Source organism: Rhinolophus ferrumequinum, chromosome 20 (genome assembly GCF_004115265.2).
Source record: "Rhinolophus ferrumequinum isolate MPI-CBG mRhiFer1 chromosome 20, mRhiFer1_v1.p, whole genome shotgun sequence".
Classification (NCBI taxonomy): domain Eukaryota; kingdom Metazoa; phylum Chordata; class Mammalia; order Chiroptera; family Rhinolophidae; genus Rhinolophus; species Rhinolophus ferrumequinum.
The window spans coordinates 52,748,018-52,761,545 of NC_046303.1; the positions used below are offsets into that span (position 1 = coordinate 52,748,018).

Here is a 13,528-nt window from a genome sequence, read left to right on the forward strand (position 1 = left end):
TAAATGCAAACATTAACAACTCCACAAAGCCATCAAATTAATGGATATTATTTATGGTTTTGGATTTTCAAAGAGCAACTTTGCAATGTCTGTTGGGTTGTATTGAAAATCAGTTTCTGAGCTTAATCCTGAAAGAGTTAAATGGCTACTAGGTTACATTCAGGTCACCCTTACAATAGCTGACCCACAATACATGAGCAATCTATTCTAGAGTGTGTGGGATCAAAAAGCTTAAATCAAATGAAAAAAAGTTGAAATATTTGTCATCACATTACATCAGTTTAGATGAGCCGCAAGTAAGTCATTTTCTAACCTTTTAGAAGATAAAAAGTTTAGTGACAACTGTTTACACCCTTTGAATATTTTATATTTGAGTGGTCATAACAGTTTACACAAATGATTGTATATATCCATTTCCAATCAACAAATACCAGCGTATCTGTGTTATGCAATGGTTAACATTTCAAGCTTCTCTATGAAGGTGACATTAAATAAAACTGTAGAAATTACTGAATATTGTCAAAAGGTCATTTAGAGAATCTGAAAATAAAATCATTAGGGACAGCTTAAGAAAGCTTATATTACTTATAACTGAAAAAATGTATATGGTGGCATAGAAATCCAAGTTTCAATTATCACATGAATTTGTTCAAATATCACATGTTTTTGTTTTAAACATAGGTTTCTAGAGCATTAAAAAAATCTCCTACGTTTGTTAAACCTTTAGCGGATGATTACAGCCAATGTTTTGTCTTTGGTGAATAGCTGTTTGTCTCACTTTATTTACTTGGTATTGGATATTTGTCAATGTCATTTCATATCTACAGAAAATTCTTACGCTCTATGGAGGTAGTGAATGTGTGTGTGCGTGTCTGCTGGAGGTCACATGACGGTTTCATCCTATTTGGTGGAGCAGCTTGACTTTTTTTCCCCTTGCTTTTGGTGATGGTTGTGAGTGCAGAAGTTGATTGACAGATGCATGCCAGAAAGCCCCATTCTCCTTTTCAAAGACAACATATGATGGATTGCGATCTCTCAGCCCAGCACGACACAGGGACCATGCAAGCTGTAATTGGTCAGGTATGGAGTCAGCCATTTCTCAACTCCCCTTTTTTCCACAAGGGTTTCACCATATGATTCACATAATTCATATTTACAGTACCATCTTTCTATCTGTATCTCCAGCTACCTGCCAGCATAGTGCTGAAAGCGCGAAAGGCAGAAGGCACCCATTAAATCTATCCAGGAAACCTCAGCTTAAAACTTCATTGCAATATTTAAAAACAAAAACTAAAACAACAACAAAAAAATATCGAAGAACAAATCTAGTTTATAATTTGGTCTGGTGAAAAAAAATCTGTTTTTAAGAATTTATTTTCTGTTGAGAATGTAATCTCTGAAAGAAATGAAGTGTGAGAAGAGAATAAAGTGTTATGTTTCCTAGGTAATAGTTAAAATTTTTCTGTTCAATATTTTTATTTTGATATTTTTTATGTTTTCCCCTTCCTCCCTCCCTCCCTTCCTCCATTTCTCCCTCCCTCCCCCCCACCTCTGGAAAATATAAATATATAAATACACGTGCCTTCACTTCTAACCCAGATGTGTGATTGAGCTTGGTAACTGTAGTAGTGGTCTTGGCTGCAGCACAGGGCGGGCTGCAAATTAAACATTGCCACAATCTGAAAGGTCCAGGTGGTCTGCTTGCGTTTCCTAATGCAATCCAGCACAACAGCTTTAATAAACAGCTCTATTTAGTTCCTCCTCCCTGGATCCAGGGAGGTGAACTGGGCTGGGGCTGCTGTGATGAAATGCCAGAAGAATATCTTTCAGTGGCCTCACAAGCTGATTTTTAGAGCTTTCCTGTTCTGTCGTCTTTGTCTTCCAAATGGGTCAGTGAGTCTTGCTCTTTCTGTTCCGTGCTTTCTGTTCAATCCTTACTTTCTGTTTGTGTTGAAATGTTTGCGTTGTAAGCTAAATCAGGAGAGGAAAGGATCATTGTATTTTCATTTGCCTTCAGATAACTGAAGTGGTGAAAGGAATGCTAGTGCCCGGCTGCAAAGGAAGGGTGATTTTTCTGACTAGGATGGGGGTGGGGTGAGGAAAAAGGGGATATATGAGGCTTCTTTCTTTCTTTCTTTCCTTTTTTTTTTTTTGTAACGTGTTTTTGACCAAAATATTTCTAAGTTATCTATGCTTACTTATGAATTGTTAACTTATCAATCAGAATAAGGTTACGAATATTGATAAACTCCTAAAAGTTGTTTTTTGGGTTTTTTTGCACACTTTCCAATCAGGACAACCTTGCAAGGTGGTAACACAAAATTTATTTGCTGTTTGTTAATAGCATGGTGGAAAATACACCACCGTATTCTGTTTTCAACAAAAATATAGCAAAGCACTTCAGGGTTCTGAAAGCATATGGTTTATTAATACCAGCATGCTTCATAATGTATTTTAGATGGAAAATGTCAAATATATAATACCATGTTTCCACAGGTTCATACTCTCTTAAAAGCAATAGATATCTGTTTCAACAGAACAATATATTTTTTAAAACTTTCAAGTTGGTTTTGTTTACAGACATATGGGTATATAAAGTGAAGTCTCCAGGCATATATTTGTTAGGACAAAATATGTAAGGACTGATTTTATATACTATTAATACTTATTTCAGTGTAAGTGTTCATTGATGAGCAAGTAAATATATGAAATATAACTAAAAAATTGTGGCATATAGAATTAAATAAATGCCTATTTAAAAAGACCTTTTTGTGTATAAATAAACCTTGAGCTCCTGATAACTGTCTTGTCCTGTTTAATAAAACTTTTCTTAGATTTCAAGAATGTTCACTCTCCCATATGTCATAGTATGATCTTAATATTGTACAAAATTACTGTGTTTCAGTCCCAAATAAGAAATAGGATTTCATTTTGTATATATTTTCCTTAGTTGAGAAAAGAAAGCTTGGTGAAAAAAAAGAAATGATACTTCTAATTTGTTATTCAATATTGTTTATCGGAAATAATTGCAAAGGTGTATATATTTTTTAAAGGTTCAAGTATATATTTCAAAAACAGAATCAGACACCAGACTTAACTTCTAATTTGTTAGGATTTAAAATTGGTTGTTATTATTACATAGCTCTGTATTTTGTGTGTACTCTTAAGTAATTTTTAAAGGTTCAGTATGTCCAGGCACTATATATGTTAATGACTTGTTATGAATACTTTGTAAATAGTTTCGTCAAAGTAACCTCGTTTTCTGAATATTTCATTTCTCATAAATTATTTATTTAAAACTCAGATACTTATTCAAGCTAGTAAATTATAAAAGAAATTGTTCTGAAGGTTGCAAAATTTTCTGTACTAAAAATATACAAACTGAAATGCTTATTACTTTTTGAAACTGAAACACTAAGTATTCAAAAGGAAAAAAATAGTATACTGTCTCATATGTATACCATGAAAGTCAGGAAACCTAAATTTAACCCAAATCTAGAGATATAAAAAGAAAGATGGCATACACATTTGAAGTGATTTTCTTTTAATTGTTACAGCACAGGTAAGACTATTGACTCAAATGTCTACTTCTAACAGTAAAGACAAGAAAGTGAAAATAATTTTTATTGCCAAGCAATCACTTATAATCAGAAAGAGATGGTTTATTTTTCATCTCTTGATTTCAATATCACCTTATACTTACTCAGGAGGAGTGACAGTCCCATTTGATAATGCAAATGTTTGTGTGTGTTACTTTTCACATACATACTGGAATAATCATTATTTTTGTCCTTGTTTTTTTTTCTGTTCTGAGTCCTGTTCCTAAATGGCTTGGGGTTGGAGGCACAATAACCAGTTTTCAATGGTATTTTCCTTTCAGAATACTGAAAGATTCTTATGAAATATGGTCTTTAGGATTTTTCATTCATCGCTAGGATCAAATACCCAGTTGCTTCCACTAGAGGGGAAGAGTGGACCTCTGCGTTGCTGGCCAGGATCCAGCTTGGGAGGGTGTACGGGCTTCATGGAGAAATATTGCTCATATATGCCTTTCCCTCAGGATTTCCTCTCCCCCAAGCAAGCAATTAAGCAGCCTCGTACTCGAGAACATACTTCCAGCTTAGTATATCAAGATCAAGAAACTTAGTTCATTCATACAGTTTTTGGAAATTAACAGGATTTTTGATACCTGTAGCCAGCTTCCTAGCCCTTTGAACTATGGAATGGATTATTTCCTGCAGATGGTTTTTCAAATTCAAACAAAACGGATAAGCAGGTCTGAGCCATGGGTTTGAATATCGTTTAAAAATGAAGACTCACATTTCCCCCTGTCATGTTCGTTAAATGTTTACTGCATCTTTTCTTTTTTGCAGACCTGAGCTAGTGAGTGACACAGTAGCTCATCAGTATTACAGACCTCCGGTTTTATTTTTTTCTCACCTCATGTCGACGGGTCACCATGTCCAATCCTCTTTCTGGCACTGCTGTCCCCAGAGAACCCTTGGCCAGCCTGCCATCTTGATGTGTAGGCCTGAGGGTCTGGACTGGCTGCATGTTTCTGTATCCTGACTTATGCAAATATTGTAAAACAGAGGATATTCAATTAGTTGTTAATAAAAACAACAGATGAGGCCAATGAGATAAAAATATTTACCAAGGATATCTAAGAGTTTGCTAGGAATAGGAGAGACAGCTGGTTAAGAGTGCTCATTGGTGCTCTTGCAGTGGACATAGCGGAAGTGCTAGCACCAGAGTGAAGACACCGGATTTAAGAGCTTTGCAAGTGCAGTCATAGCTTTTGCGATTTTCCTTACCAGTAAAATGGGTCTTTTTTTTTCAAGGTAAATTTAGACATTTGAAATCACTTGCAGGTGGCACACTAAAAAGAGAATGCAGTTGCTGCAGAGGTGGTCTCTGTGTGTCCTAATGGCTCAGAAGGGACGTGAGGGTGACAGTGCATGAGGCTTGACAGTACCTCAATGCATGTTTCCTCACAGGCAGATTTTAAGGCACAAAAATATTTCGTTGTTCTAGTACCAAGACCCTTTTATATGTGGGCTGATTTATACCCTCCCTTGCTCCCCACAGTATTTAATGTGGCTTTAAGAGCAGTGTGCTGACCTAGAACGCACTCAGGCTGATGTGGAATGGACGTGGCCCAGGGAGGGACCCAACAATGACAACACACTCGCACATTGTTCTCAGTCCATTTAGACTGGTTTTCGGGCCTCTGTAAAGATTAAGCTTTGGGGCTAACCTCATCCTGTTTTACACATGCTAGGCATAACTCCGATAAACTCTAGAAAGTCAGTTTTGTAGGTGTGAATGCCCCCTTTTTTTCTTTTTGTAACAGACATATCACTTCCACAAATTCATGTATTTTGGAGATGTGGAGTTGTTGTTTGGATTTAATTGAGAATGCTTTTTTCAGGGTATTACAGGTGAATAGTATACTAGACAAATACAAATTAATTAAAGATTATTCTTTCTGAATACAAAATAGTGCTAGTATCCCTTTTGTAAGTGTGGAACTCACCAACATTGATTTTATACTATGTATTTCTGATTGACCTACACACTTTACTCAATACTCCTACTTAGCAGAAAGTGGATGTTAGCTTTTTATAGTCTATCAGATGAGCTCAACTTTTATTACCTTTAAAATATTTTTAAATTGAAGTTCAGTATATTACCTCAGCAGGTGTTTAAACTGTAAAGCCAATTTTGTCCATTAAAGTAAATTTTATCAATGTAGTAATAATACAATATTGTTAACAATAATAATACTAAACAATCAGCACATGAAATCTGGCCTCTAACTAAATTTTATTTTCAATTTATAAGGTCAATTAATGAAGCTCTATATACTATTCAAGCATCATTTCAATGCTTAAGACTTTAAAGCTTTTGGATTCATATCTCTAGAATATGGAGAAAGGTTGCTGAAACACTTAAAATATGAGTGCTTATGAAAGAAAGTTTGAATATAACATGTTTTCTATATGTAAAATCTACAGTACTTGTTCCAGAGGTGAATGAAAGAAGGCATGCTGTGTAAACTATATTTTATCAGTTTAAAGCATCTTTCTCTCTTCATCTTTATTGTTTACCAAAATTAGAATTTAACTAACATCTGCAAATACTGAAAAACTCCACTTTTCAATTGCATTGTGATATTGCATAAGCTGTTACTTTTTTCTAACACTTGATAAAGGAGAAAGTAAGTTTGTGAAACAAGATGCCACTATAAAAGGATCGGGCTTGAAGAAAAAATATGCACAAAGGTAAATATTGACCATAATTTGGACACTAAGAAAAGATCCAAATTATGCAATTTTTAAATTAATTTGTGGTTTTTTGGCCAAACTATTACTTGGGGGATAATAGCTGCTCTAAATACAATTTCAAACCTGCAATTATGTTCTCCTTCTCCTTTATTCTTATTCCTCCGTCTTTCCCTCCCTCCCTCCATTTCTCCTCCTTCTCCTTCTTTTTCTCCTTCTCCTTCTCCTTTTTTTCTTCCTCCTTCTTAGTAGTAGTAGTAGTAGATGAGATGTATGTCCAATAAAGTAAGTTACTGAGTTACGTACGTCTTGTTCTGGGATCACATGTCAGTTACTCTGTTAGCCATGTTGTTCTGAGCTGGTCCAAAATTGTAATAAAAATTTATACGAGTTTTACTTTGTACACATTTCTTCTGAATCTTAGATTAAAGAAGGGCTTGTGAGAGACTGTCATTACATTTCAGTAAGATTAGTTTTTCTTTCTCTTATTTTCTTGTTCTCCTCAATTTTACAGTGTGAGCCAATATGGTAAAAATTGCCTAATTTTTATTTGATAACTTCCTTCCTGGTTTGCCCTATGCTTCTGTTATTTTTCTTTACCGCAGTTATAATTGACCATGTTATTATTTTAGAGCTACCACTTCTAAATATAAACCATTATATGTAAATGGTAACAAAATAATTGAAAACATATATCATTATTTATATTAAAGGCAACTCTTTAGGTTTTAAAACACTTTATTTTTCAAGTTGGCTGGTTTCAGAAAATAATTTTTTGTTTTGTCACTACCTTGAAAATCTTCATGATATGGACTCTTTCTTTAAAAGACAGAGATTAGCTGTTGGTACTTAAAACTGCAAACTTATTCCCTTCAGCAGCATTTTTCTAACCTTAAGAACAACAACAAAAAAATTGAGGATCAACAGAATATTCTAAATTTCACCTATGTTCAGTTTCCTTTTTTTTTTTTTCCTTCAGGGGGTGGATCATTCCAGTGGGAAGAGAGACCCACACAATTTCCCACTCCCATCTCCTAAGGTCAAAAACGCAAAATAATGTGTTGACACCTTGCTTGTAAAGGAAATAGTTACTCCAATGCATTGCTCTGAAATTTTGCTCTCTTCCTTCACTGTCATTTCTCCATCAGCTTTTCTTCCCTCTTCTACTGTAATCCAGAGTCAGGGTGATGAGTAATAAGTGAAAAATGAATTAATCCTTGTGGGCTGCCCAGGCAGCAAAGGGCACTGGACATAGACAAGACCTGAAGCAAAACAAAGCAAAACAGTAGCAGAGAACTCACCAACACACTTACTTCTGCAGTTAGTGTTTTTTTGGAGTTATTTTGTGAGCTTACTTCACCTCACCTAGCAATTTTAGATCACACAACTAAGCAGTAAAACAATACTTTAGGTCAGGACAGATAAAAGTAAGAACAAACCAAAAGGGGAAAAAAAAAGCTTTACAGTTTTTAGAACACAAACTTCAAAATTAAGGAACACTTTATTTGGAGATTTTACAAGAGTTTGACCAGTGCATGGGTGTTATGAAATAGCAGCCTTATTAAAAATAGATGTTTCTGGCAGTTCATATGATGTTGACTGTTTGCATATTTTACGACTTTGATTTTTTTTCATGAATAATTAGAAATTATTTTAAGAAGAAAGTATTTACCCCTAATACCTAAAAACTTAAAGAAACAAATATACTTTAAAAAATTAAATACCTGTTAAATGGTGTTTCAGCATGGATGAAAAAAATTCAGGTAAACTCTTTAAAAGAATAAAATGCATCATTTATAGAGAGCTGACTTTTCAGTGCAGAATTCATATACAGATTTTTTTAAATGAAATTATTGTTGAGAGTGAGATGCAAATATTGCACCAACACAAAAGCGTGGATGCCAGAAACCCTAATTGATATTGAGGCAATATGAAAAAAAAATAGCTATTTCTAGATCTGCAATTGTATTCCTCCAAAACTGACGGCCGACATGGGTGAGAATGGAGCCAGACATGCAGCACTAGGCTGTAGCAGGCCAACTTGTTTCGGAGCTGGTTAACTTCGTAAGCCTTAAATAACACTAGAAAACAAGGCTCTTTGAACCTTTTGGAGTAAAGGTTGAGAGTTGGGACAAATGTAAACTGCTACTTACTGTGCGTGAATAAAGCCAAGGACATCAAGCTCATTTCACTTAGTGTCATTCCCGATGATTCATCATTATGGTCAGGGCAAACTGTGGTCTCTGGCTGAAACAATTTTATCCATTTTTTTTTTTTTTTAAACAGAATGTTCCAGCTTGGATCTTATATCCTTAGGGTTACAATATTGAATTCTGAATCAGGAAACTTAATCTTGCAGCCAGATTTGACAAGATGCCGGTTGAATGGTAGGCAGAAATGATGACTATGGGATGAAATGCCCCAGGTCAGAATTCGGGAAAATAAGAGATTTTTGTGGAAGTTTGGCTGTGATACAAGAACCCTACATTTGAAAATTTCTCACTGTTCATATCAGCAGATGGTGTTCTAAGGTCTGAAAAGTAGATCACTGCTGTATTCATTTTCTCTGTTTCAAATCTTTTTTAACAGAATGAGTTTTTACACATTCACAGGTGTATTTCTTAGCGTGTTTCTAATTTGCTAATATAAAAGGTGCTTCGTAATATCCAAAAGGTTTCTGGGAACGAAGGATAACATTATTCCTCAAGACAATCATACTTTGTTTCTTGGTAGAACGTTAATACTGAATTCAGGAACTAAAATTGTGTGTGTTTTTTTTGTTTTGTTTTTTTGAAAACTTTCTTCATTTCTAAATAAAATTATATCTAGATTTCCAGGAACTAAATAATTTAGAGTAAGAATGAAAATGAGGAAATGTAAAACACACACACACACAAACACCGCTTACACATTTTAGCCATGCTTGATTACTTAACCTCTAATAATCTAAAAGTATTTTAAGTCTCTATTTTCAAGTTTAATACACGAAAAAATTATAGCAGGTGTTTACTTAAAATATTGCTCCTCTCAACTAGAGAGGAGAAAAATACTCCTCTCTAGTTCAAGAGAGTGGAAAAATACTTTGCAACTTCTAGAAATCAAGATTATTGTAGAAATCTGTGTATATGGTTGATCACTATATTGCAAAGGGATGATTATTGTGGTTATTTCCTTCCAAAACCAGGGGCACTTTATTTTGCAGTGTACTTCCATTTTATAGCTACTTTCTACAAGTGCTGAAACATATCAACTGGGATTGTTTTCTCTCTTTCTACCATCATCCATCAAATAGAATTTAAAGAGCTAGTTCAGACGGAATGTGGAGCATCTGTGTAAAACCTACAGAACAAACACAATTCTTAGATGTAGATGACTGAGGCGAGTTACATGGCGGGATTCTGAGTCCTTTAATAATTTTTTATTAAACAGATTATAAAAGTAATATGTGCTTACGATAAGCAATTTCAACAGCCCAGGAGAGTATAACATGAAAAGTAATGTGCCCTATTATTCCACTCCTCACAAATAACCATCGTCAATAACTTATATATCCTTCCAAAAGTGTTCTATGCATGTACAAACTTAGAAAATCTTTATACAACCCAAGTAGATCCATGCTGTGCATAGAGTTGTGCAATATACGTTTACATTTTAAAAACTTATGTTGAACATCTCATATTACAATAAATGGATCTACATCATTCTGTGTAGTATTTCCTTTTATGGATATACACTGATTTATTTAAACAGTTTTTTTTTTTATCGAGATGTAACTGACAAATAGCATTATATTACTTCCAGGTGTACAACATGATTCAGTATTTGTATATATTGTGAAATGATTGCCACAATAAGTAACCAGTTCTCTCTTGATGAGCATCTAGCTTTTAAAAAAATAAGTTATTCTCTGCAATGAGACTAACAAGTAAAGATGTTTCATTTCTCTTGGCTTACAAAATTCCAAAATCTTCCCAATGGGGTTTGCTCTACCAAAAGAACTCATAAGTAGTGTCTCCTAAGAGAAGGCCGGGTGTAATGTTAAAAGTGAAGGATAGCTTTATGCCAGAATAGATTTTTGTCATTTACATATGGAACATTCAAACCAATTAAAATAGCAATAAAGATCACAATATTGTATTTAGTAACAAGTGCCAGTTCTCAGTCAGATCCATCATGACTTTAAAGCCTCTATGTTTGTTCCAAGCCACCAACTCAACTAAACAAAATGCATAGCTTGTTTTCTTTCATGGGCCTCAATACTATTTATTAAGATAATTGACAGAGATATATGTTTGCAATGCATGATTCAGTTAGTATACCTAGATTAGTGAAAAGGAGACCAGAAGAAATTCATGGTAATTAATGTCAGGTAAATTCTTGTCTTCTATATTTCATATCGTCAGACCAGTCCTTCAATCATGATTCATAGGTTAAATAATGTAGTCCGAAGAAGCTCTGAATCAAAATTAATCAGACATAGCCCTTGAATTCAATTAATGTAGAGTTTTGGTAAGGTGGACGAAATATATGCTAGCTAAATATTTAAGAGAATGTGAAAAACTATGGTCTACGTTTCTTTTAGGTTATGTCTCTGCTCATTCATCTTAACCACATGACTTCACATATGCTAAAAAGAAAGGAAGTGGGAGGTAATCAAATCTTACAATTATGTAAGAGTTGGAAGCGTGAACTGACTGTGATATCTTTCCCAGAACTGATTCTATGGAACAGCTGGTTGGGTGGGTGTATGTTTCTCCTCTGTTCTTTCCCACAGGTACTGGGACAAGTACCCTGGATAGGAAATAATAACGCTTTTTGTATGTTTAAATGTAGCTGGCTCGGTCACCTAAGGCCCCAAACAGGTTCTCAAGAGCAAACTGCAGAGCATATCATTGATATAAATGCTCTCATTTGAAACCCACACCTGTGGGAAGTAGCTACAGACCATCATTCCCATTTTATGGAACTGGAAACTGGCTCAGAGAGGTTACATATCTTATTTATAGCTAATGAGTAGAAATGAGGTGTGAATCAAGACATGCTTTCCGAGAGTTCACTGTTTCCCTCCACACCAGTTCTTAACTCTGGGTGCCTTTTAGAACCATCTAGGACAACCTTTGAAAATCTACTGATAGGCAGGATCCACTCCCAGAGATCTGACTCAATTTATCTGAGAATTGGCTTTTGGAATAGCTCCATAGCTGATTCTGATGCACTGTGTCATAGTGCTTCTTAAAATGAATGAATGTTATTTGAAATAAGAAAAGATACAATTAATATTAAACAATTAACTCCCCCCTGCCCCCAATCATACATCACAGCAGAAAAAAGAGTGGAGGTAATTTAGTCTAGTATTCATTGTGTGTGTGTGTGTATGTGTGTTCAGTAGGAAGCTTTGTTGAATATCTGAGATTATGTTTTAATAACATTTTTCATCCATAAAAGAGCTAGGTATTTAGTCATCTCAAAAATGACAGCAGTAATACGTCTACCAATTAGTGAGCACGTCCTAAGGTGCTGAGCGCTTTACAAGGGTAATTTAATCCTCACAACAGCTCTGTGCTGTAGGTGCTGTTACTACTACATTTTGCTAATTAGGTGACTGAGGAAGTGGCACGAGATCACAAACACAGTACAGGGCAGAACTGGAGTGTGACCTAAGGATGTCAGAGGCCAGGGGGTCAGCCCTGATGAAGGCAGGTTTTATGACAGAAATGTCTCCTTTCTTCCTCCTATCCTCCTCCTCCTTTCTCTCCCCTTCTTCCTCCTCCGTCCTCTGCTCCCTCCCTCCCTCTCTTTCCTCCTTTTCTTCGTCCTCCTAAGAATCCGTGACTCATTCATCCATAAATAAGAATTTTATTGTTGCCATCATTACCTATTATAATTGGACACTACATAGTGGTTTGGAAAATGGTTCCTTTATAAAACAAAACAATAAAGCAGATAGTGAGCTGAAGGGTGGAAGAGCTGGTGCTGTCGTGTAGGATTCCTTCACTGAGGTGCTCCTCCCTGGACACGGAGTCACACTGGCCTTCACTCCTAGTTCTCCACGAGACATGCCTTCAGACCCGACAGGCCTGAAATGGAGGCCGCAGGCACTGTCTGTATGCACGAGGAACACGATTTCTGTAGACAGTTCCAGGGAAGGTTTAAAAACAAGCTTGTATTTCATAATATATGTGTAAAATAGAAAATACTTGTACTTTATAGTATATATGATATATATTATACATAAAATACATAAAATATAACACAAGTTTATATTTTATAATAGTCCTCACTCTTTCAGATTAAGAGCCTCAGAAATTCTTTTGTCTGGCTTTCGTCTTTTAACTGATTAACATTCTTGCCTGGATTTTAAATCAAGCATTAAACTTGCAAAATGAGCTTGTTTTCTTTCTTCATTCGTCATAAAACTCAACTAAATTCCAGCCAAATGTGCATTGCTACCTCTAAACTAATTTTTATGAACTAGTTATGTTGTCATTAAGGGTTACTGTCATGGGAAATTGGCACTTTTATCAAGGGGATATTTCTGAACTCAAATTTTGGAAAACTTTTGAATAATATTGTGGCATTTCTTCTATTTCAATTCCATTTAATAAAACAAATAAAGGGTATCTTTTATCCTTCTTAACTGTTTTTAACTAAATTTCTTCCTGTCAAGTGGCATTTTCAACATTTGTGACCCTAGAAGCAGTAGTGGCCTGAAAAAGAGAAATCTCTCCTCTACTCAGTAGTGTGAAATTTTCACAAAACATTAATTTTGTTTGCATTTCTGTGTTGTAGATACAGGACCAAGAAGAGTTTACACTTAAATATATCCTTTAACTTTTACACATAATTCAGTTACGTTACAACTCATGGATCTATGGTTAAGAAACAATATGATGATTTAGTGAAATGAATCACCATGACCTTCAACAAAGTGTGTATTGCTTTGGGACATCAGAAATGAACATAATGCTTGGCAAAGACAGGGCTGTTGGACAGGGGCTTATAATCCACTGTAGTATACCTTATATCTTGGCCCACCACCTCTTCCATACCTACATCCTTTCTCTCAGTAACTATTCTGAGTCAAAGGGAGAAGACATGGCCATTGTTCAAACAGATGAGCTGAGTCTTGATACCATCTCCTGTAAGAGCCCAGCAGTGTGGGAAATTGCTGAGATGGGATACAGGTGAGATGTGTGCTAGAATTTAAGGAAGTAGACAAGGATATGAGTCGAAGAATTTGTGCA

At 35.2% G+C, this 13,528-nt stretch overlaps 1 protein-coding gene across 1 annotated transcript in view; it reads left to right on the plus strand.

Moving 5' to 3' along the window:
- Window positions 1–958: 958 nt before the first annotated feature.
- Window positions 959–13,528, plus strand: part of POU6F2 (POU class 6 homeobox 2) — a 461,828-nt gene continuing 449,258 nt past the window's right edge. Inside the window, exon 1 of the mRNA XM_033088902.1 lies at window positions 959–1,080. Within this exon, the coding sequence (XP_032944793.1) occupies window positions 976–1,080 (105 nt within the window). The 5' untranslated portion in view covers window positions 959–975. The remainder of the gene's footprint in view (window positions 1,081–13,528) is intronic.